This window comes from Erithacus rubecula (assembly GCF_903797595.1).
Source record: "Erithacus rubecula genome assembly, chromosome: 2".
In the NCBI taxonomy this organism is placed as follows: domain Eukaryota; kingdom Metazoa; phylum Chordata; class Aves; order Passeriformes; family Muscicapidae; genus Erithacus; species Erithacus rubecula.
Genome location: NC_136685.1, coordinates 101,851,586 through 101,873,476, shown reverse-complemented (window position 1 = coordinate 101,873,476; position 21,891 = coordinate 101,851,586). Strand labels below are relative to the sequence as shown.

Here is a 21,891-nt window from a genome sequence, read left to right as displayed (position 1 = left end):
TTAACTTTATGGAATATATTTTCCTCTTGCACTTAATACTGAAAACAACAGAGATGAGCCAACAAATTATCTATCAGTTGGAATTGCCTATAAATTTGGAATCCTGATAAACAGCACGTACACAAACTGGGAAGAGGGAATGGCACAGATTCACCTGAGTGCTCTGTGATTCCCTAGGCTGTGAGGTGTTTCAAGCTAAACCATGCACAACACTATGAAGAGAACACACACTGAGGATGTGTCTGAAAACAAATGCAGAGGCACATCCAATCCCAGGTCCAAGAGCACCTCCTAGTAGAAATGAGTTGCCTGGAGATTTTTTTTTAGCTGCTATAAGACAGCAGCTATTTTTTAAATTAAATTTTTCTATCCTTGAATCACCTAACACCTTACCTTGTGCTGTCAAAACAAAAAAGGAAAGGTTATGTGCAGGTCTTGACCAATATGTGTTTCCTTCAGCAAAATGTTCTTTATTTCTTGGAAGTATATCATGATTTATAGCAACCAGCTAGAGTATGCAAGGCTGATGACATTACTCATACAGTGTCTGTAGGAAAAACAGGACATTAACCAACTCAAAACCTCAGAATTTTCATTATTGTTAGGTTTGTTAAGATTATTGATAGTTTGTGTGGTGAGGAGGAAATCTAATTTTCAGGTTTTGGATTTCTGAGTTATCTTTGATCTGCTGCAGTTTTGTTTGTGAGGAAGACAGAAGCAATGGTTACAAACAAGAAGACCTTTCCAGAACCAGAAAGACCAAATTAGGTAGTAATGTAGGAGAAGATAAGTGATTTGGACCCACAGGGACAAAGGGTGAGCATCCCCCAGGACCTTAGCACCGGAGGGGAGCGGGGCTTTCAGGCACCAAGCTGGGTGACAGGGGACATCCCACCCGTAGGGACACCAGGGAGCAGTGGGGTCGGTGTCAGATCCTGGCCGGTGTCAGATCCCGGCCAGTGACAGATCCCAGCCGGTGTCAGATCCCGGTCAGTGACAGATCCCGGCCAGTGACAGATCCCGGCCGGTGGCAGTTCCTGGCCGGTGACAGATCCTGGCCAGAGACAGATCCCGGTCCGGGACAGATCCCGGCCGGTGACAGATCCCGGTCAGTGACAGATCCCGGTCTGTGTCAGATCCCGGCCGGTGACAGATCCCAGCCGATGACAGATCCCAGCCGGTGACAGATCACGGCCAGTGACAGATCACGGCTGATAACAGATCCCGTCCGCCGTCACACCCGGGAGCGGCTGGCCCGGCCCTCAGCGAGCTCATGGCCCCGCCCCGGCTGCTGCACGGCGTAACGGGGTGGGGAGGAGCAGGAGCAGGAATAGGATCGGGATCAGGATCAGGATCAGGATCGGGAGGGTGGTTCTGGTTCCGGGTCAGTCCCCGCCTGGGCAGGCTCTCGGGCGGTGCGCGGGGGTGGCGACCCCGGCCATGCGGAGCCGGGCCGGGCGGCGGCGGCCGCGCAGGGCCCTGCCTGGGCAGCGGCGGGGCTCCATGAGCCGCCGGGGCTAGGGCGGGGAGCTCCTTCCCCCGCCCCGCCGCCATGTACACCTTCGTGGTGCGGGACGAGGGCAGTAGCGTGTACACCGAGGTAAGCCGGCTGCTGCTGGCCAGCGGGCAGTGGCGGCGCCTCCGCAGGGACAACCCCCGCTTCAACCTGATGCTGGGCGAGAGGAACCGACTCCCCTTCGGCAGGCTGGGTAAGGGTCCTCCCCGTCCCCGCCGGCAGCAGGGCTCGGCCGCTCCCTGGTCCCCTCCCCGGTGTCCCCCGCTTCAGGGCAGCGTTCCCTCGGGTTGCCGCAGCCTCCCGGCCCCGCTGCGGACACGGACGGGGCCCCTGCAGAGCCCCCGCGGTTCGTGAGGCGGTGCCCGCCGGTCCCGCTTACCTCCCTGTCCCCACGGCTCACTGTCCTCCCCTCCCTGTCCCTGTCTCCCCGGCTCGGCGGCCGCCCCGGCCTTCGCCGCCCGAACAAAGCTCAGGCTCCGCGAGGTGTCCGTGCAGTCTGACCCCCGACACGGCTCTCTGCAGGCCCTGCTGATTCCGGCCAGGGCTCGCAGGATCCCCTTCCCAAGCTCCCGAAGAGCGATTCCACCGCTGCCCCCCCCAAACACCCCCTGTGTTGTGTAGAGTCCTGTGCTGTGGTGAAGCAGTGGGAGGGGCGGGGGGGACACGACACAAGGAGACCCCCCCTGTGACATGTGGCAGGCCTTAGGGTCCCGGCGCCTCTCTGGTGTAGCCCCTGCTCCTCCTTGCCTTCCTTGGCCTGCAGCAGTGTCCCGGGGCTGTCTGCTCCGCTGCAGAGTCGCAGTGCTGCCGGTGCCATCCCCTGGTGCTGGGCAGGGACACTGCGGTGCTGCGCTCACGCCTTAAGGGGGTGTTTCTGCTGTTTGACACGGGAGGCAGAACAGGTGTAAGCCAGGCACGTTCAAACCTTCACTCCGGGGCTGAGTCTGGTGGGGATGTGCCTCTGCAGGGCTGGGTGACAGCGCTAGTCTCTGCCTGGAGCAGACAGAGTGTGGGTAATTCCAGAGGCCCTGTGTGTGTAGGTCTTCCTACAGCTCCTGTCTCACTGCTGCCTGACCACCACTGTCACCCTGCCAACATGCAGGGCTCTGGGAACTGCCCTGTGCAGGCTTGTCCCCTGCCTACCATGCATGCTGCTGTTCCATGGCACAGCCACCCTGGCCCTCTGCCCTGCTGGATGGTGCAGAGCCCAGCAGCAGGGAGGGCGAGTGCCCACAAGCAGGGAGAGCCAAGCCAGGCACTGGCAGTGTTGCAGGGCATTGCAGGGAGTGGGGATGCACTGTCATCTTGGCCCTGGTTTCTTTCTTTCTGGGGTGATTTTGCAGCCCTGCTTCTGACTGACAACAGGCAGAGCCCCCTCACTATAGCAACTCTGGTGCAGGGTGGCTTTGCAGCCTCTTTCTTGCATCAGAGACCCATGGCTGACTGCTCTTTCAAATTTGCAAGTCACCACCTCCAGCACCTCTCCCTTGTCTCTTCCACATTTGTGAGTGAAAAGTTCTCCGTCACTTGGCAATGCCATCTGGTCGCCTCCTGGTGTCAGGGTGTCTGCAGCAAGCAGGGAATCACCAGGAGAGGCTCAGGCAGTGAGGATGTGAGGATGCACACATGCTGGCAGCAGGCAGACCTGTGCTTTAACTTGTTCAGCATGAAGGATCTGTGAGCATCAGGCCTCATTGAAGAATGAGTGCAGCTCTTTGATGAGAGTGAGCATGCACAGCACATCCAGCTATGGTAGGTTTGTGGCCATCTCTGACTAACTCCTTCCATCCTCCAAAAGTGTCCTGGGGTAATGGAAGGGCTTCCCTGAGCCTGGGTCCTGGTTTGAAAGGACAGGTATCTGCCAGTAAGGGCAGAAGTTTCCCTTTGAAACAGAGACTTTGGTTCCACTCCCCCCAAGTATTATAATTGTTTGAATCAAGGACTCTGAGGCAGAGATAAGGGGGTGGGAATAACAGCTCTTTTACTAATATATCTAACTGTACAAGCAGAAAACAACAGCAGTTGTTAAAATTGCTAACAGAACAGAATAGATAACTCAGTGTCAGTGCTTTTAGATGCAAGCATGCTGTTTCTGTGCTTAGTCCCAGGCTGGAGCTGCCGAGGGGCAGGCGGGAACAGAGGCAGGAGGGGGCGGCAGCGGCCACGCCGGTCTCGGGTGGGAACGAGCTGGAGCGGGCGGCTCCTCGCTCACCGTTTGTGTCCGGGTGATCAGCTGTGTCCGCAGAGGCAGGAGGCTGGAACGGGGCATATGCAGGGCAGGTGATCACAGACCGTCTGGCTCTCCTGTGCTTCTGCTGCGTGGCTGATTATCTGGGCGTCCTCCTCTGAGCTCGCTGGAAACACGAGTCCCCCCCCACCCCGGAAGCCTCAGAGGCCCCTCCAGGAGCCGTTCCCACCTACCCCTTTTGTCTGGAGTCATCAGAGACCCTGGGTGTAACCCGGACAGCTCCATTGGCATGATAATGGGAAAAATTCTTTCAATTGACACAGTAATAAAAAAACACTCAACCCCCAACATTATCCACTCCGAATTTTTTCCATGCCAACGTGCTACATCATATTGAAACCTTTAAATTATATACATACATGTAGTTACAGGCACAGTATCATAGATAGTTCACCCTAGAACAAGGTCCCCTTGGGGTATGCATCGGGTCTCTCCATCCTTTTGCATCACCCACCAAGTGCAACCTGGTCCTTGAGCAAAAACCACCCCACGAACAGGATTGTCTTTGCTGGAAGCAGAGTTCACCCAGGCAGTTTTCCCTAACATGCCTCTCAGGTGTACCACTGGAACCTTATCTCCATCTGGTGCTCCCAAGGGCTCTGATTGGGCAGGGCCTGCTCGGTTAGTGGAACCTTGGGTATTCACTAACCATGTGGCCTTTGGTAGATTGATCTCCCAGTTCTTGAAAGTCCCCCCACCAAGTGCCTTTAAGGTGGTTTTAAGCAGACCATTGCACCATTCAACTTTCCCAGCCGCTGGTGCATGGTAGGGAATATGGTACACCCACTCAATGCCATGTTCTTTAGCCCAGGTGTTTATAAGGCTGTTTTTGAAATGAGTCCCGTTGTCTGACTCAATTCTCTCAGGGGTACCATGCCTCCAGAGGACTTGCTTTTCCAGGCTCAGGATGGTGTTCTGAGCAGTGGTGTGGGGCACAGGGTAGGTCTCCAACCATCCGGTGGTGGCTTCCACCATGGTCAGCACGTAGCGCTTGCCCTGGCGGGTCTGAGGCAGTGTGATATAGTCAGTCTGCCAGGCCTCTCCATACTTATATTTGGACCACCACCCCCCATACCAGAGGGGCTTCACCCGCTTGGCCTGTTTGATGGCAGCACAAGTGTTACAGTCATGAATAACCTGAGAGATGCTGTCCATGGTCAGATCCACCCATCGGTCTCGTGCCCACTTATAGGTGGCGTCTCTGCCCTGATGGCCTGAGGCATCATGGGCCCATCGAGCCAAGAACACTTCTCCCTTGTGTTCCCAATCTAAGTCTGTCTTTGAGACCTCTATCTGAGCAGCCTGATCTACCTGCTCGTTGTGCCTGTGCTCTTCATTAGCCCGACTCTTGGAAACATGGGCATCCACATGACAGACTTTCACGGGTAGCTTCTCTACCCGAGTGGCAATGTCTTTCCACCCATCAGCAGCCCAGATTGGTTTTCCTCTATGTTGCCAGCCAGCCTTTTTCCACTTTTCCAGCCAACCCCACAGAGCATTGGCTACCATCCATGAATCAGTGTAAAGGTAGAGCTTTGGCCATTTCTCTCTCTCAGCAATGTCCAAGGCCAGCTGAACAGCTTTGAGTTCAGCAAGTTGACTCGATCCACCTTCTCCTTCGGTAGCTTGTGCAACCTGTCGTGTGGGGCTCCATACGGCAGCTTTCCACTTCCGGTTCATTCCCACAATGCGGCAGGAACCGTCGGTGAAAAGGGCGTAGCGTGTTTCATCTGCTGGCAGCTGGTTGTACAGTGGAGCTTCTTCAGCCCAGGTCACTTGCTTCTGCTCCTCTTCATCAGCGAGACCAAAATCTTCACCTTCTGGCCAGTTTGTAATTATCTCCAAAATCCCAGGGCAATTCGGGTTACCAATACGGGCGCGCTGCGTGTTGAGGGCAATCCACTTGCTCCATGTGGCGTCAGTGGCATGGTGAGTAGAGGGAACCTTTCCTTTGAACATCCACCCCAGCACTGGCAGTTGGGGTGCCAGGAGAAGCTGTGCTTCTGTACCAATCACCTCTGAGGCAGCTTGAACTCCCTCATAGGCAGCCAAGATTTCCTTCTCTGTGGGAGTGTAATTGGCTTCAGACCCTTTGTAGCTTCTGCTCCAGAATCCCAAGGGTCGGCCTCGGGTCTCGCCAGGCACCTTCTGCCAAAAGCTCCAGGACAGACCATGGTTCCCAGCTGCAGAGTAAAGCACATTCTTTATCTCTGGTCCTGTCCTGACTGGGCCAAGGGCTACCGCATGAGCGATTTCCTGTTTGATCTGGGCAAAGGCTTGCTGTTGTTCGGGGCCCCAGTGGAAATCGTTCTTCTTGCGAGTGACCTGGTAGAGAGGGCTCACAATCTGACTGTACTCAGGGATGTGCATTCTCCAAAAGCCGATAGCACCTAGGAAAGCTTGTGTTTCCTTCTTGCTTGTTGGTGGAGACATTGCAGTGATCTTATTGATGACCTCAATGGGGATCTGGTGCTGTCCATCCTACCACTTCACTCCCAGGAACTGGATCTCTCGGGCAGGTCCTTTGACTTTGGTCTTTTTAATGGCGAAACCGGCTCCCAGCAAAATCTGGATGATCTTCTCTCCTTTCTCAAATACCTCCATTGCTGTGTTCCCCCACACAATGATGTCATTGATGTACTGCAAATGTTCTGGAGCCTCACCCTTCTCCAGTGCAGCCTGGATCAGTCTGTGGCAGATGGTGGGGCTGTGTTTCCACCCCTGGGGCAGTCTGTTCCAGGTGTACTGCACGCCTCTCCAGGTGAAAGCAAACTGAGGCCTGCACTCTGCTGCCAAAGGAATGGAGAAGAATGCATTTGCAATGTCAATGGTGGCATACCACCTTGCTGCTTTGGACTCCAGCTCGTACTGGAGTTCCAGCATGTCCGGCACGGCAGTGCTCAGCGGTGGAGTCACTTCATTCAATGCCTGATAGTCCACAGTCAGTCTCCATTCCCCATCAGATTTCTGCACAGGCCAAATAGGACTGTTGAAGGGTGAGTGGCTCTTGCTGACCACCCCTTGGCTCTCTAGATCACGGATCATCTTGTGGATGGGGATCACAGCATCTCGATTTGTCCGGTACTGCCGGCGGTGCACTGTCATGGTGGCAATTGGCACCTGCTGCTCTGTCACTTTCAGGAGTCCTACTGCAGAGGAGTTTTCTGACAGTCCAGGCAAGGTGTTCAACTGCTTAATGCTCTCTGTCGCTACAGCAGCTATTCCAAAAGCCCACCTGAACCCCTTTGGGTCTTTGTAGTAACCATTCCTGAGGAAGTCTATGCCTAGAATGCACAGTGCCCCTGGGCCAGTTACAATTGGATGTTTCTGCCATCCCTTCCCTGTCAGGCTAATCTCAGCTTCCAGCAAAGTGAATTCCTGTGATCCCCCCGTCACCCCAACAATGGAAACAGGTACCTTCCCCACATGTTCTGATGGTATCAGGGTGCATTGTGAACCAGTATCAACTAGCACTTTATGTTTTTGTGGCTTTGATGTGCCAGGCCATCGCACCCACACTATCCAATAAATCCTGTCATCCCATGCCTCTCCCTGGCTAGAGGCAGGTCCCCTCTAGCCCTGGTTATTATTTCTTTCCTGGGCATACATAGTGGAGTTTCCTTCCAGGGGATCTGACAGATCATCCTCCTCGCTGTAATACCCTGCACCTTGCTTGTGGGAGGTTGAGGCTACCTTCATTTTAGTGCGGTTCCCTCGTTTAGCATTTCCCTCCCTGAGCTGATGCACCCGTGCTGCCAGGACAGAAGTGGGTTTCCTATCCCATTTTCCCATGTCTTCCCCATGGTCTCGCAGGAAAAACTACAGGTCAGCTCGTGAGGTGTACCCTCTCTCCCTAGCTGGGGGACGTGAAGCTCTGACTTGGGGGCCTGTGACTCGTACTGCTGCTACGCTGATCTTCCTCACCTCCTCCCTCACCTCCCTCATCTCCTCCATCATCTCCTCCCTCATATCCCTCATCCTATCTTCAACCTGTTGGAGGTCCCTGGCCACAGCAGAGACATTGGCCTGCATTGGGCCATTCATCATGCTCTCAAAATTTCTGAGTTTGTTGGCAACAGAACACACTGTCTCTGGGTGTTTATCAGCATTAATCATTGCTATGTAGATGGTATATTGAGATGGACCCAAGGTTGCCAAATTCCATAACATCTGCCCTGTGCACTTGACCTTGTCAGGGTCATTGTCATGCTGTCCATCCCTCCCAAAGAGTACCTGTAATACTGCTGTTTCTCTCAGCTGCTGGATCCCTTCCTCAAGGGTCTTCCAGCACATTCTACGGTGGTGCTCCTGCATTCTCTCTCTGTGTACAAACTTCTCTCTCACACTCATTAAAAGCCGGTCCCAGAGGGAAAGGAGGCCTTGCTCCCTTACGAATATCTGGTCCACACCTGAATCCTGGGCCAAGGATCCCAAATTCCTGGCCTCAGTTCCATCCAGTTGTACACCTGTTCCCGTAAGGTCCCAGACCCGGAGTAACCAAGTTGTAAAGGGCTCACGGCCCCACCGTGCAATGTCTTTACACAGGTTACGGAGACTATCGTATGAGAGGGACTCGGGGACAGTCTCAACTTCTGGCTCCCTTGGTGGTTGTGAGGACCCTCCTTGCTGATCCCCATTATCTAGGTGCTTCGTTTTCCCCCAGGAATTTGGTTATCAGTGAGAGCTACAGAGGTCCCTGCAGCTGGGCAGAAGCAGTGGTGCATGCTGAGAGTCCCCACTTCTCTCCATGATCCAGCTTAGGCTGGATGAGTAGTACAAATCCCTACAGCTCCCCAAATTAATGCCTACTTCTACTGAGTAGAGCCCTTAGAAAAACCAAGCCAGCTTTGATGCAACAGTTGCTCAGGAAGAGAAACCAGAGAAGATAGAGCTTTTTGGAAAAATGAAACAAAATAACCATGGGGTTTTATTTTCAGTAAAAAAACCTGGCTGCACATTGAAGTGCTTGAAGTTACAGATCTTTTCTGCAGGATGGTTTTCAGTGGTCTTGTATTTAAAGATTTGTGAATAAAAGTGACCCAAGAAAGAAAGTGACTTAGGCTGAAAATAGATACTCACTCTCTGTGAATTTGCAGCTGCCTGGTGTTTAAGGTAATGTTTGCTCCAGGCCTTTTTCCCAGGCAAACACCAAGGAGCATAAGTAAAACTCTGAATCCTTTTTCAGGCTTCTAGTCCCTCCCAGGGAGCTTCCAGCTGAGCACAAGTGTTTCTGTGGTGTGAAAAGGTGAAGGCAAGCAGGCTGTGGTGTGGAGTCCACGTTGGTAAGGAGGGGTACCCATCTGTTTAGCATTCTCTTTGTCACTGCTGAGGCCACAGCTGGATACTAGGGCCAGTTTGGGTCTTTCCAGTGCGAGAGAGGCTTAAACATCCTGGAGTTATTATAGGAGGGACCACCAGAATAGTTGAGGGGACACAGGTTGGCAGCCAAGCACTGGGACAAGGACTTACAGAAGTCAATATCTATCTTTAGAGATACTCAGACTTTGAACAAGAGGTTGGAGCAGAGGCTCCCAGAGGTTTCTTCTCACTCCAGATATCCAATGGGTCTTGTTGCAAACTTCTAGAAAGAATCAAGGCTTCAGATTTTTCAAATGTTTCCCAGTGATTTGTGGTATCAGGCCCAAGAGGGAATCCCACTGTATGTGACAAAGAAAAAGGGCCCTTTGCTAAACTGTGATCTTTGTGTCATGGTGTGTTTCCCTGCATCTTCCACATGTATTTAAAACTAACTGAAATCCTGATTCTTAAATGCTTACACCAGCCAATGGAGAACACTTTTGAGTAGTGCTGCCAGCTCCCAGTGTGAAATAGGAAAAAACTATTTTCCTTTGCAAAATGGATGTGTCAGATTAAAAACAAGTGGGTAACTGCATGGATTTTATTTGGTAACTAAATGAAAGAAATCACAAGAACCAATACCAGTTTACAACCAGTTTCTGTAATGCAGGGCAAGGAAATAGCCTCCTTTTTTTTTTTCCTCTACTGCACAGGTCCTTTGCATCAAGCAGCTGTTTTGCCTTTATTCATTGAGGAGTTTGTCTGAACTCTGTTTCCCCTTCTTAGGCCATGAACCTGGACTTGTGCAGCTGGTGAATTACTACAGGGGAGCAGACAAGCTGTGCCGCAAAGCATCTCTGGTGAAGTAAGAAATTCACTGAAATGTTAGATGGGCTTGGCAGAAGCTTCTCTTCTAACCCTTGTTGAATGTTGAACCTGTTTGGAGGGTATTTCACAGAACAGCTGCCCTGGGAGAGTCCTGGCATGTGCTGTCTTCAGACTCCTGGGCTGGTCTCTAGAGCTGTTTTTGTGCACAAAGGCCTCTCTGTAACCTCAGGGGAAATGCCATTTCCATTGAGCTGTATCTACTTGAAACCATGGAGTGTATTGAATCAGATTAGAGCCAAATCAAAAGGAAAAATAAACTCGAACATATCTGCTCTTTTTCCTTGTAGACATTTAATTAAAACCTTCTCCTTTTATTCTCTGTTTCATACAGAGAAAAGACACTAATGTGCCTTTAGCTAATCAGATTTGTTGGTCAAGCAAATGCTTGGAGACATCTCCAGGAAGAGCTCTGGGAGTTATTTCTGCATGACCTGCCATGCCAGGGTTTCCTGGGGAAATGTAGATGAACTCCATTGTAGATAGCCCTCTGTGCAATCTCTGCTCCCACTACAGTATCTTTATGTCAGAGCTCTTGGTCTCCTTCAGCAGTTTGATTGCCCATTACAGTCTGTGCTGACTCTCACTGATGCAGTTCTGCAGACTGCGTGCACTGATCCAAGGCCTCTCCTTCCTCTGCAAAGAGCCTCTTCCAAATTAATTTTCTGGTAGTGGTGATGGTGTTTGTCAGAAACTGGCAGAGTGTCTTTAAAGTATCTTTAAACAAGCATTTATAGCACTCCTCAGATGGATTTATCTTTGGCCTATTACCTAGAATGCTAAAAGCACTTGCACACCTGCTTTTATATCCTGCAGCTTGGCTGACCTTTTTAACTGTAGGATCAACCATGCATCAAGCTACTTAGGAACCCACATGACAACAAATTACACTCCTCAGGGCTCCCAAAGTGCCACTGACTCACTGCCATCTCCAGAGAGAGGCACAAATGCACAGAGAGAGTCAGCACCTCACAACCTCTGCTTTTGGCCTTAAGCAAAGCACAGGCATTAGGAGAGGCAGGCAGCTCCCTTGACTTTGAAAGAAAATGGGCCTGAGCTCTGCTAACAGGAATTTGCTGCTGTCTCCAGACATTACTGGTAGGAGAAATGTGCCAGAGGGATGCCGGACGCCTTGGGATGTGAAATGTATGTGTGCCCTTGCTTTCTGTGGACTCCCAGTGGTCTTCATACACAGCTGGGACACCTGGTCTGATCTCAGTGGGAATGGGAACAAGGGCTAAGCACTGAGTGCATTACTGCTTTGACTTCCCTTTTTCCAGTTGTGATCACAGCATCCTTCCTGCCCTGAGCAAAAATGCCTCCCCAACTCCCTTGTGCAGAGATGATGCAGGGAATGCACCACAAGCTGTAATTGCATGGGAATTTCTCAGCTGTTAGTTTCACGATATCCATGCTGTCAATACAATTAATGAAAGTATGCAGCTTCTGGTTCAAAGAATTTTGAACCTTTGCTGTGGACTGGCGTTGCTATGGTATCTTTAGGAAAACCCTAATTTCAAGGGTCTAAGGAAAATAGGATAATTTAGCACAGACTTATCAGTAAGCTGCCATTCATCATCAAGCAAAAGAGCCCAGTTATTGATGATTCTTCCTTATTAAATTATTCCCATGCAGGTGGGGACACTCCAGAGATTAACAGCCTGTCTCTCTTCACCCAGGCTAATCAAGACAAGCCCTGAGCTAGCGGAGTCCTGCACGTGGTTCCCCGAGTCCTATGTGATTTACCCAACAAACCTGAAGACCCCCGTGGCTCCAGCACATAATGGACTCCAGCATCTCATAAACAACTCGAGGACGGATGAGCGGGAAGTGTTCCTGGCAGCTTACAACAGGCGGCGGGAGGGCAAAGAAGGCAACGTGTGGATCGCCAAGTCCTCAGCCGGTGCCAAAGGTTCATTCTCCAGCTCCAGGAGCTATTTCTCATTATTTCTCCCTTTTTATGTGATCTGTGGAGTCACTGGGTTTGGCTGAGCCAAGCTGATATGCGGTCTGTCTATGAAGGGCTTCACTCGCCATGCCAGTCAAGCAATGTGGTGTGCATGTGGCACTCAGGGCATGCATGAAAGGGCCTCCAGTTCTTTACACATGCTCCTCAAAATGTGGGAAAGTGCTGCAGAGGGTAGGCAGCAGGAACCAGCACTTGAGGGGAATGTGGAGAGTGGGTTAGAGGGAGCAGAACAGGATACAGGGAGGCGGTCAGCAGGCAGGGCCCTTCCAACCTTCCAAGTTGGGCAAGGAGCCCAACTCCTCATACTGCAGCTTAACTTACCTTTTCCTGGGTGGAAATCCTGCTTGTCTTTCAACCAAACTCAGATGCCTGGTGCCAGTGGCCTGCTCATGGTCACACTGAGAGGCTGGCTGAGCAGCCACGAGCTCAATACATCAGAATTGCACCCAAGCCTCAGGGAAAGGTGCCAGAGCAAAGACAAGCAATGCAGTGTCTGTCTGTCCATTTAATCTGCATAAGACAATAGATACCCAAGTGATAAAGTGTCCTTCCTTGTTCCAGGGTCCTTCCATCAGTTGCTGTACAGAAATGGGGAGCTATGAGATAGCTGGACACAGCTGTAAATGCAGTGCTTTGATAACTGTGTGCTCTGTGTGAGTTATAGTGTTACCATGGGCACAGTATTAGAATGGCTGTGTTTAAAAACTTATCTTGCTATGTGTGCAGCAGAGCCCAGCCTGAGGAAGGACCTGATCTTTTCAGAGAGAACAAGCCCACATGTATTACTCATATTTGCAGAGTCTATTTGGATGCAGCCTTACAAAAAGAGAATGTGAAAGCCAGAGCTGCCTGATAAAAACTGTCCCTCACAGTGATTTCCCTCTCTGTTCTGCTCTCTTGGCTGTGTTACCAAGAAGCATTGGAAGACTATCCTTACTTTCATCAGGAACGAAGGGGAGATGAGTGCTTTTGTTATGCCACTGCAAGAAAGTGTTTCTGTGTGGTAAGATGGCAAAAAAATCCATCTGAGCATTTCAAAATGCAGTTGCTGGGGTCTGCTGCAGGCTGAGCAGATTCAGATTCTTCAGATACTTCATGCAGGTGTGGTCCCATCTTTTCTGCACTAAAGCAGAGTAGCCTTTTGTATTCATCACTGTGCTGCTGCAAATTAAAGTGGAAAGCAGAGTCCCATAGTAATCTTCTATGAGGGAAGTTTTATAAGTCTGGGGATTACTTCTGATGAAAAAGAAAACTTATTCATGTTAATTACCTAGAAAGATACAGCTTAGGCACAGCCTATGTCTTGGGACAGGTCTAACAAAAGCTTGGTCATCCATCAGTAATAGGAAAATTCAAGGTTTAGGATCCCCTGATTCAACATTTTAAGTGTTTGTGACTGTGGATGGAGGTTTTGGTGTTTTCTTTGAGAGCAGGAATAGCTACCCCCCCTAATCTACTTTGCTGTCTCACTTGGTTGCTGCCTGGGTGCCTGTTAAACTGACCCTCCCCTTGGTTTGCCATCTGTCAAGGGTGGAACAAGTGCCTGCTGATCTCGCCACTGAATCAGCTTTGCTGGTTTAGGTATGTTGTTTCCCTCCTTTCCCCAGTGCACAGCCTGAAGTGCCAGAGCAAGGTTCTGCCTTGCTCTGCTGTGATCAGGAGACTAAAACATCTTGCCTAAAGCATGAGTGAGAAAGATACTTTGATGAGAGACTTCCTTTCAGTGGCAGGTGCTAGGATGGATGGGAGGTCGGTAGGACTGGAAAGCTGAACAGAGGGTAGAGCAGTGGGAGTACCTGCAGAAATCACAGCTAGGAGCATTTTTCATTGCATGGTCCTGTCAAACCCTGCCTGTGCTCCTGTTACCTCGTTGATGTCCACTTGAAGAGTAAGGTCTTTTGCACAGTATTTCCTCAAAAACACTCAGCACAAAATTAAGACTAAGTCATCAAGTTTTGTCAGGAAAGTTAACTAATGCCTCAAGAATGGGCATAGTGCCAGAGGAGTGTTTGATAACTTTACCTGAGCTGGTTTATCCCTTATGGCACCATGCCACTCCTTTATGAAATCCCATAAGGAAAATGGTCTCCAGTACTCTGCAACAGAAGCTTCCTATTTGGACTCTTGTAAGAAATTAACAGTGACAGCTTCAGCCAAAATGTGGGAGTGTTTAAACAGCACAGTTTTCATTTTTTTAATGAAGGGCTTCCACAGTAGGAACACTGAGTACATGGATGAACAGTTTAAAATAGTACTTTTCCTTATTCAGCAATTATATTAATAATAATTTAAGTGAACTCAGTGAGCAGGGCAACACTGCATAAGTGTGCATGTGTGACTGCCTCTGGCAGCCAGAGAAGCCAGACAGGGAAAGAAAGTCTTGAGTCTGGGATAAAAAAAGCCACGAACATCCCTCCCTAATAAAAAATGCAAAAATCCTTTCAGAAAATGTGCCAAACCCCCTGTTCTCTATAAACTGCTGAAAACCAAAACAAAACCAAATCTGTCAAGTGCTGAATATAAGCACCACCACACCCCCCTACCCCTGCCAAGCCTCAATAGAATGCAAAAAAAGCCGTAAAAGAAAACAAAATGCCCCCTGGCCTAGCAGCTACCTCCCTGCTTGGCCAGGTCCCTGTCTGGTGTGCATCTCCTCGCACCTCAACAGCCACCCCCCCTACAGATGTGCCCTGAGGAGTCCATGTGCTATCGATCCCCTTGATTCCCATTTGCATTAGCCCCGGTTTTTGGGAAGCCAGAGGCCCATGGCCTGGCAAGAAAGATACCTCCACAGGTTCATTCCCATGGAGTGACTGTGACATTGCTGGGGACTGGCCGACCCTGGGGCCATAGGTTCTTGAATGTCATTTTTTGGGCTAATGAGCCACAGTCCATTTGGAGCCTGAAAAAGCTCCAACAAAGGTAGAAAGATCCTCTAACTAATTTGGTCTTCAACTTTCTGTGCCAGGGGAAGGGATCCTGATTTCTTCAGAGGCTGCAGAGCTCCTAGACTTCATCGATGAGCAGGGACAAGTGCATGTGATTCAGAAATACCTGGAGAATCCTCTACTTTTAGAGCCAGGGCATCGCAAGTTTGACATCAGGTAATCTTTTCTGCCTTTGTAATACCAGTTTTTTTTTTCATGCTGTTTCTTTCTGAGCCACTGAGACTAGAGCTTGTTCTCCTGTTCCCCAGGAGCTGGGTTCTCGTGGATCATCAATATAATATCTACCTCTACAGAGAGGGTGTCCTGCGGACCTCTTCCGAACCATATAACAGTGCTAATTTCCAGGACAAAACCTGCCACTTGACCAATCACTGCATTCAGAAGGAATATTCCAAAAACTACGGGCGATATGAGGAAGGGAATGAAATGTTCTTCGAGGAGTTCAACCAGTATCTGATGGGTGCCCTGAACACTACGCTTGAGAATAGCATCTTACTGCAAATCAAACACATAATAAGGTAGCCAGCTGCCTGCTGCTTCAGGGACAAGGAGTGTGTATGGACACAACTGGGGAAGCAGACAGAGTAAGAAGGGAAGGGTTTCAATTGCATAAATTTAAGATAAGGCCATAAATACTCCTATATCACTGCTCAATGAAAAGGCACCTCCATGGGTGCTGTTGATTCGATGGTAAGTGTCCATGTCTCTGTGTTTTGCCAGCTGTGGCTGGAGAAGGATAGACTGAAAAGGGAAGAGAGCAGCTCAAAAGACAGGGCTGGAAGAGGCTAAGAATAAAAAAAGCATAAAGGTGATAGAGGGGAAGTGTAGCTGAACTCAAGTGTCCAAACTCTGGATGCGTCCCCCACCAGCAGCCAGCAGCAGCACATGGCTTTTACCTAGATTATCTTAGTCCACTAAAGCCAGTTCCTTCCTGGGCATAGAAAGTGCCTGGAGGGAGATCTCGATGGTGCAGAAAATCCAGGTCTTGACAAAGCAGTCCTTCCTGAAGGAATTTGCTTTGCCAGTAACCCATTGCTTTTAATTGCACTAGAACGACGTAGCATAATCTTTGAAGGACTTGAAGGCAAATGAGCATCCAGTGGCAGTTTCCTGGGGACCTGCAGCAGCCCTGTGTGGCATTGCATGTCATATTTTCAGCTTGCCTGACCCAGTGGTGAGGGAGGATACTGCTCTCCAGCTCTTTGTGAGCTAACTCAGGGGTGTCCCCACACGGATTTTCATGGTCACAGGATCTCACTTGCAGGGACCTGGTTACCATGGCATGAGTTGGACATAACTTGTAATGTGGGCCAGTTCCAGGGCAACCCTTCTCATTTAACTATGCAAAGCATGTGTCCACAGCAGCCTTAACCTGAGTTTCTGTTTTTCCCTTCACAGAAGCTGCCTTATGTGTATAGAGCCTGCAATCAGCACAAAGCATCTTCACTACCAGAGCTTCCAGCTCTTTGGCTTTGATTTCATGGTGGATGAGGAGCTGAAGGTCTGGCTGATAGAAGTCAATGGGGCCCCAGCATGTGCCCAGTGAGTAAATCAGCTTCTGTAATACCCTTGTGATGCCACCATTCACATGCCTCACCCAAAACTTGGCTTATGTCCCAGCTCTGAGTGAAAAAGGTGAAAGAATGTGAATGGCAAGGAAGTTTTTCAGGCTAACACTGGTCACTGCTCTAAGTGCCAGTCAGTTTGGGTTCATTACTCTTGTCTATGTGATTCTGTCCCCCAGCTTCTTTCCCACGTGAGATGGGGCACTAACTTGGGGTTTTGAATGTAACTTGGGTAATTTTTATTACTCTTGGGTCAAAGTTATGCTCGCAGATTTAACGTTTGGGAGTCAGATTGTTTCTCAGTCTCTCTTGTGGAGCCACTGGTGGCTGCTCTTTATATGAGCACATGTTAAGGGCAGCAGTTGGAAGTGAGTGACTAAATTTGTAGGCAGCAGGACCCCAGAGCACACTGTGGATGCTGCAGATGTTACCAAATCTCTGAAAACCAGCCTAAAGACTCCTTAACAATTCAGTGTTAAGAAGGGCATCATTTATTCAGGTCACATGGGGGATAACTCCTGACTTTATGTGCCCATGTGATTCTACAAGTGTCTTGCTTATATACAGCCACTACATGCATGTACAATTTGCCTATTACCAAAAAACCCTCCCCAGGTTCCCAGATTAAGTCCTTGTTTTGGCTGTGCATGCATTCCTGAGCCAGATGTCTTCTTACCTTCCAGCCATCCTTGCTGGGAAAGCAAATTTTGCATGCCTTGTTTCTCTGCTAAGAGTTCACAGGTGCAGTGAAAATTGAATTAACCCTTTCGGTATCACAGAGATTGGATTATAGCTTCTTCCAGCAGCCCCAGGGAGGCTGGAATAGCCAAACAGCCCTGGCTATGAACATCTTTGTGTAGGCACAGCAGGAGGTGCCATAGTACGTGACTGAGACAACTGCAGGAGACCAGAAATTTTTGCTGAGTGAGCATCTGTATCATATTAAAAAAACAAAAAAAACAAGCAGTAAAACAGAACAGGCTGTACATCACTGCATTAGAATTTGATCAGATTAGATATTGATTAAATTAGGTTAGATCATCACTAACAGTAGACAAAAAATGCAAGTCAAACCTACCAGACAGCCTGTTCAGCAGCTTTTCTAGGGCTAGAGCTCAGGGAGCTCTCTGTGTCCAGGATGCCCTGTTCACAATGTGCATCATAGTGCAATTACTGCCTTGCACCTCCTTGTCTTGTATGGGTAAAATTTGGCTATTGCTGGGTGGATTTGGATTGCAGCAATGCCCTGTTTGTTTTGTGCCTCTTGAAAGAGCAAGGGCTTTGTTGGGCACTTGGAAGATTGAAAGCAGCTGAGGTAGGTTTTGGCTATTTGTGATTTCTCCTGCTCAGGGTTATTTTTATTTATAGCACTCATATCATGCAGCTCCCATTTAAAGAGGAAAAAAATTTGGCTGGTGTAAGCAATAACATTCCCAGGAGCTGAAAAAACATATTACTGTCACATAGCCTCAGTGGCATGGAGTAAAAGACATTGTTAATCCTGGGAAAAACAGCTTTGGTATTAAATATGCCCCAGATGCCAGCACATCCAGAGAAGTTACATATACATTTCCTCCAGCAGAAAAGGAAGCTGTTGTTAACTCCTCCCAAACACCTTGTCTCTCTTCTCCCTAATCCTGCTGTGCATGAGCTGTGCCATGGTGAACCACATCCCACACATCTGAGGTCCTGTGAAGCCCCTGTGCCTGGTCACAAGCTGATGTGTACAGCTGCACCCCAGCACAGCTTTTCTTCAAACCAGGAATGCATCAGAGCAGCCCCTCTGGGCCACATTCCTGTGTGAACAGGGTCTGGTGCAGTAAATCCCAACTCCTTGAGTTGGAAGGCTGGTACAGGAAGCCCTGAGATGTTTTCTGCCCCTTTGCACCTTGTGGAGACTCAAGACTCAAGGGACCGAGGGTCCAGAGCCTCTGCTCAAAAGCCTGACCTGACTGTAAACATACATAATGAGTTTTGTGTTCCTTTGTGAAAACGAGCAATATTGGGAATTACCACCATGAAAGAAGATACTTATTGGTGTAAACATGGAGGAGCTGGAAGAGATACTGCTCTCCTCCTGTTTGCCACCCTGAAACTCCTTGTAATAGGAATAGAATCTTGCAGATCTTGCTGGGAAGACATGTTTCTATATAAAAAGTGGCCAGAGGTCTGCTGGTTTGTCCTGTCTGGGTATCTGATTCTCTCTCATCTCTTAGGAAGCTGTATGCAGAGCTTTGCCAAGGAATTGTGGATGTAGCCATCTCCAGCGTTTTCCCCCTCAGTGACACTGGGCAGAAGATGAACCAGTCATCATCGATCTTCATCAAGCTGTGATGACAACACAACTGCCACTGCTGTGAACAGGGAGAGACTGCACCCCTTGGGTCAGCACAGTTCAGTGGCTTATCTCAGTAACATGCCAAAAAGTCATAGACAGGCTTCATATTTTCTGGGAGACCACAGGGAAAAACAACAAAACAGGCATCCTCGCAGAGCTGTGATGAGCCAGAGCTGCTCAGATAACTCTGCCTGCATTCACCGAAATCCTCTTTAGAAACAGCTCCTGTGACTCTGATACCTGAAACAAATCTCTCTGGAAGTACAGCAAAACAACCTTAAAATGAAACCCCAGCAGGGATACTGTAATGCTGTATTAGCTCCTCCTTTTCTATAGAGATAATACTGGGGTTTTTTTAAGGAAATTGAGTGAAGAGAATAATGGAGTTGTCCTCCCCTCGCTGTGTTTATAATTTCCTCACCTACTGCATCATTAGTGCCTTAGCTCGGCTCCAAATAGGTGACTCCTTTCCTTTGTTCCTACTCTGTTACATAGAAAGGAGCAAGCTCTCCTGGTGCCTAAAACCAGGAAGTCAGTTTCCTTAGGTCATTTTCCAAGCTGGTTGGCTAAACACCCAGGCAACAGCTGGCAAAAGGGTGCTGAACTGCAGGCGGTGAATTAACCCAAGCAAGGAAGGCGATTTTCTTTATTTATAGCTATCCCTTTTCCTGTTGAGATTTGAATCAGTGTCTGTCCCAGTCTGAGGCAGTTGGATTCTGCATAAAAGAGGTAGAGCGACTCCCTGAGAGCTCATTGGCAGGCTGTAGAATTTCTAGCATCACTTCTGTGCTGAGTGTTTCAAGTAGCAAAAACCTGATCCCAGTTTCTTCTGAGGCACTGCAGTAAATTTAGACTCTTCTCTCATATTTCACCTTCATGATTTACTTGAGGCTTGAACCTGAAATCTTTCTACCCAAATTCCATTTGATCCAGCCAGTTTTATTCTCTTGGAATCTTGTGCCCTGAAAACAGTCCACAACTTGATCTTAGCTAGAGGGAAAACAGGTGAGGTTTTCTAGACAAAGAGAGAAATTCTGTTTGGCACACGTCTGGGAAATCATGTTCTTTGCGGGGAAGGAGAGGTTAAATTCCTTGAGGTCTCAAAATTTCAGAGCTAATATCTGCTTCAAGTATAACCTAAATCCCTGTCATGTTTCCCACCTTGTGAAGTGTATCTGAATTTGCAGTGTGAGCCCAGCACATCCCTCTGGCAAGGGAGAGATGGTCATGGAAAGAAACTGGTTCCTGTTCCCCATATGTTGTGGAGATTACAGCTGCCTTTGTGTAATGGGAAGTGAATCAAGCAATGGAATTTCTACCTTCCTCAGAAGAGCCTAGCATTTTGGTGTGCTCATCTCTGCTTGTGATGGAGATTGCAGAGTTCTTCATGCAGCAAACAATCCTGATGGGAAGGGGCTGGTGATAAGCAGGGAGAAGGGTGTGGGGGAAGGATTGGTTGGGTTTCTAACCTTAGGGTAGTGCAGAGGTGTCAGAATTTCACTGCAGTCCAGGTGAAGTGTGGTGGTAACTCACCAAGGGAAAACATAGCCTGTTAGGGGTTGTTACTCATCTTGTTCACCATATCTCCATTGACATTTTCATGTTAGCTCAGCTGAGCTTAAAAACTGTAATTTTTTTGCCCAGCAATGGGAAGACCTCACAGCAATTCCTCTCATCCAGGATGTGCCTGAGGTGACAGCTGAGCTCTCATAAACTCTAGGGTAGACGAAAAAAGAAAATTTTCCCCATCACAATGAACCAAGCTCATTTTCTAGGGTGCTAGACCCATCCTTCACCTCAGAAGGGAAATTTAGATAATGCTTGATAGTAGAACCACAACTACAGATGATGCAGCTATTCATACCCTACCTTTCCAGCTGGGCTTGGGGAAGGTAGTGTTTCAGCAACACTTGAATCCTCTGTTTGCTGAATTTTTCAGGAATAAGCAACATCCTTTTGAGGAAAACGTGCATTTTCCACCTTCTCTTAAAGTGCCCCCCAAAGTAAAGCACAGAAGGTAAATGATAAAGGACAGAGAGCACAGTGCCTAAAGTTTCGCCCAAAATACTAGCTGTGAGGTGGAGTAGAGAATGTATATGGCTGAGGCCTGGGCATTGCAGCCATGGGTGCACCTTGCAAGTGATGCTCACAAGTCCCTGTAAGACTTTTGTTTGTTTCTTTTTATAGGAATATACAACAACAAATGTTTTCTAGTTTATTTCAGCTAAAAGTTCAATAGAAAAGGTCTTACTCTCTTTCCTGAGCTTTCACCCAGGATACTGCTGGGTTTCCAGAAGACACCTACCATATTGCAGAATGTCTCTAGTCTTAGTTGTATCCCTTCATGTCATCCATGAAGAATTTCTGGCCCAGGTGTTCTGGCTGCGTTGTCCAGCAGGGTCTGGTCCCACTGGACTCTGGGTTTCAGGTAACTCCCATGTGGCTTGTTCGATACGAGTTGTCATGTTGTGCTTCTGCTGAAATCTGGTGGCTGCCCACAGTCCGCAGAGAACGCCAGAGAAAGGCTCAAAAGCTGATTTGATCCAGATGACTGTCATCAGTGCCCCTCAGGACTGCTTGCATGTCCCTGCTCCCAGCATTTCTTGTTCTACACACGCAGCTCTCTCCCGGGAGAGCAGCGCTGTGCCGTTCATAATCATGCTCCATGACAGTGTCTGCTGTTGCAGCCCTTGGGAAGCCCTGGTGCTGGGAGGATGTGGGGTACACGGCAGGCTCGGCATCGTGTGCCCAGCTGCTCTCCTGCCAGCATGTGTATGTGGGGCTGGCGAATGTCTGAGCTCCCGGCTCCCCGGTGAGCTCACATTTATCCATCTCTCTCCTAACCCATCATTAAAACATGCAAACCCCCACAGCCTGTGATGTTTTCTTGGGCCAGCGGCACCCTGGGCTGTCAAGTCACCAGGACCCCGGGAACTGGCCTCATCCCCCTGGGCTGTTCCCGGCAGCGGTGGGAGCTGGGGAATACCGAGGTTTTTCGGGATTCCAGGTGTAGGGAAGGGGCAGAGAGTGATGAGGATGCGTGGGTGTCCAGGCTCCTCTGACTGCGGCGCACGTGGCTGGGCGGGGGGAGGGACACGGGTGACGCGAATGCACAGGGCCAGCA

The 21,891-nt window shown here is 49.3% G+C and overlaps 1 protein-coding gene across 1 annotated transcript; it reads left to right on the top strand.

Moving 5' to 3' along the window:
- The first annotated feature begins 1,312 nt into the window (after positions 1–1,312).
- On the top strand, positions 1,313–21,635 carry TTL (tubulin tyrosine ligase). The gene is made up of 7 exons (XM_079332582.1): positions 1,313–1,709; positions 9,849–9,927; positions 11,627–11,859; positions 14,885–15,020; positions 15,113–15,382; positions 16,263–16,406; positions 18,646–21,635. Exons 1-7 carry the CDS (start codon positions 1,553–1,555, stop codon positions 18,761–18,763), a joined length of 1,137 nt encoding a protein of 378 aa, XP_079188708.1. The 5' UTR covers positions 1,313–1,552; the 3' UTR covers positions 18,764–21,635.
- The last annotated feature ends 256 nt before the right edge of the window (positions 21,636–21,891 follow it).

Excerpts from the sequence above, each read along its gene's own strand:
- TTL (XM_079332582.1), top strand. The coding sequence starts at position 1,553 with ATGTACACCTTCGTGGTGCGGGACGAGGGCAGTAGCGTGTACACCGAG. Across the intron at positions 1,710-9,848 it reads ACTCCCCTTCGGCAGGCTGG|GCCATGAACCTGGACTTGTG; the intron begins GTAAGGGTCCTC and ends TCCCCTTCTTAG. Across the intron at positions 15,383-16,262 it reads CAAATCAAACACATAATAAG|AAGCTGCCTTATGTGTATAG; the intron begins GTAGCCAGCTGC and ends TTCCCTTCACAG.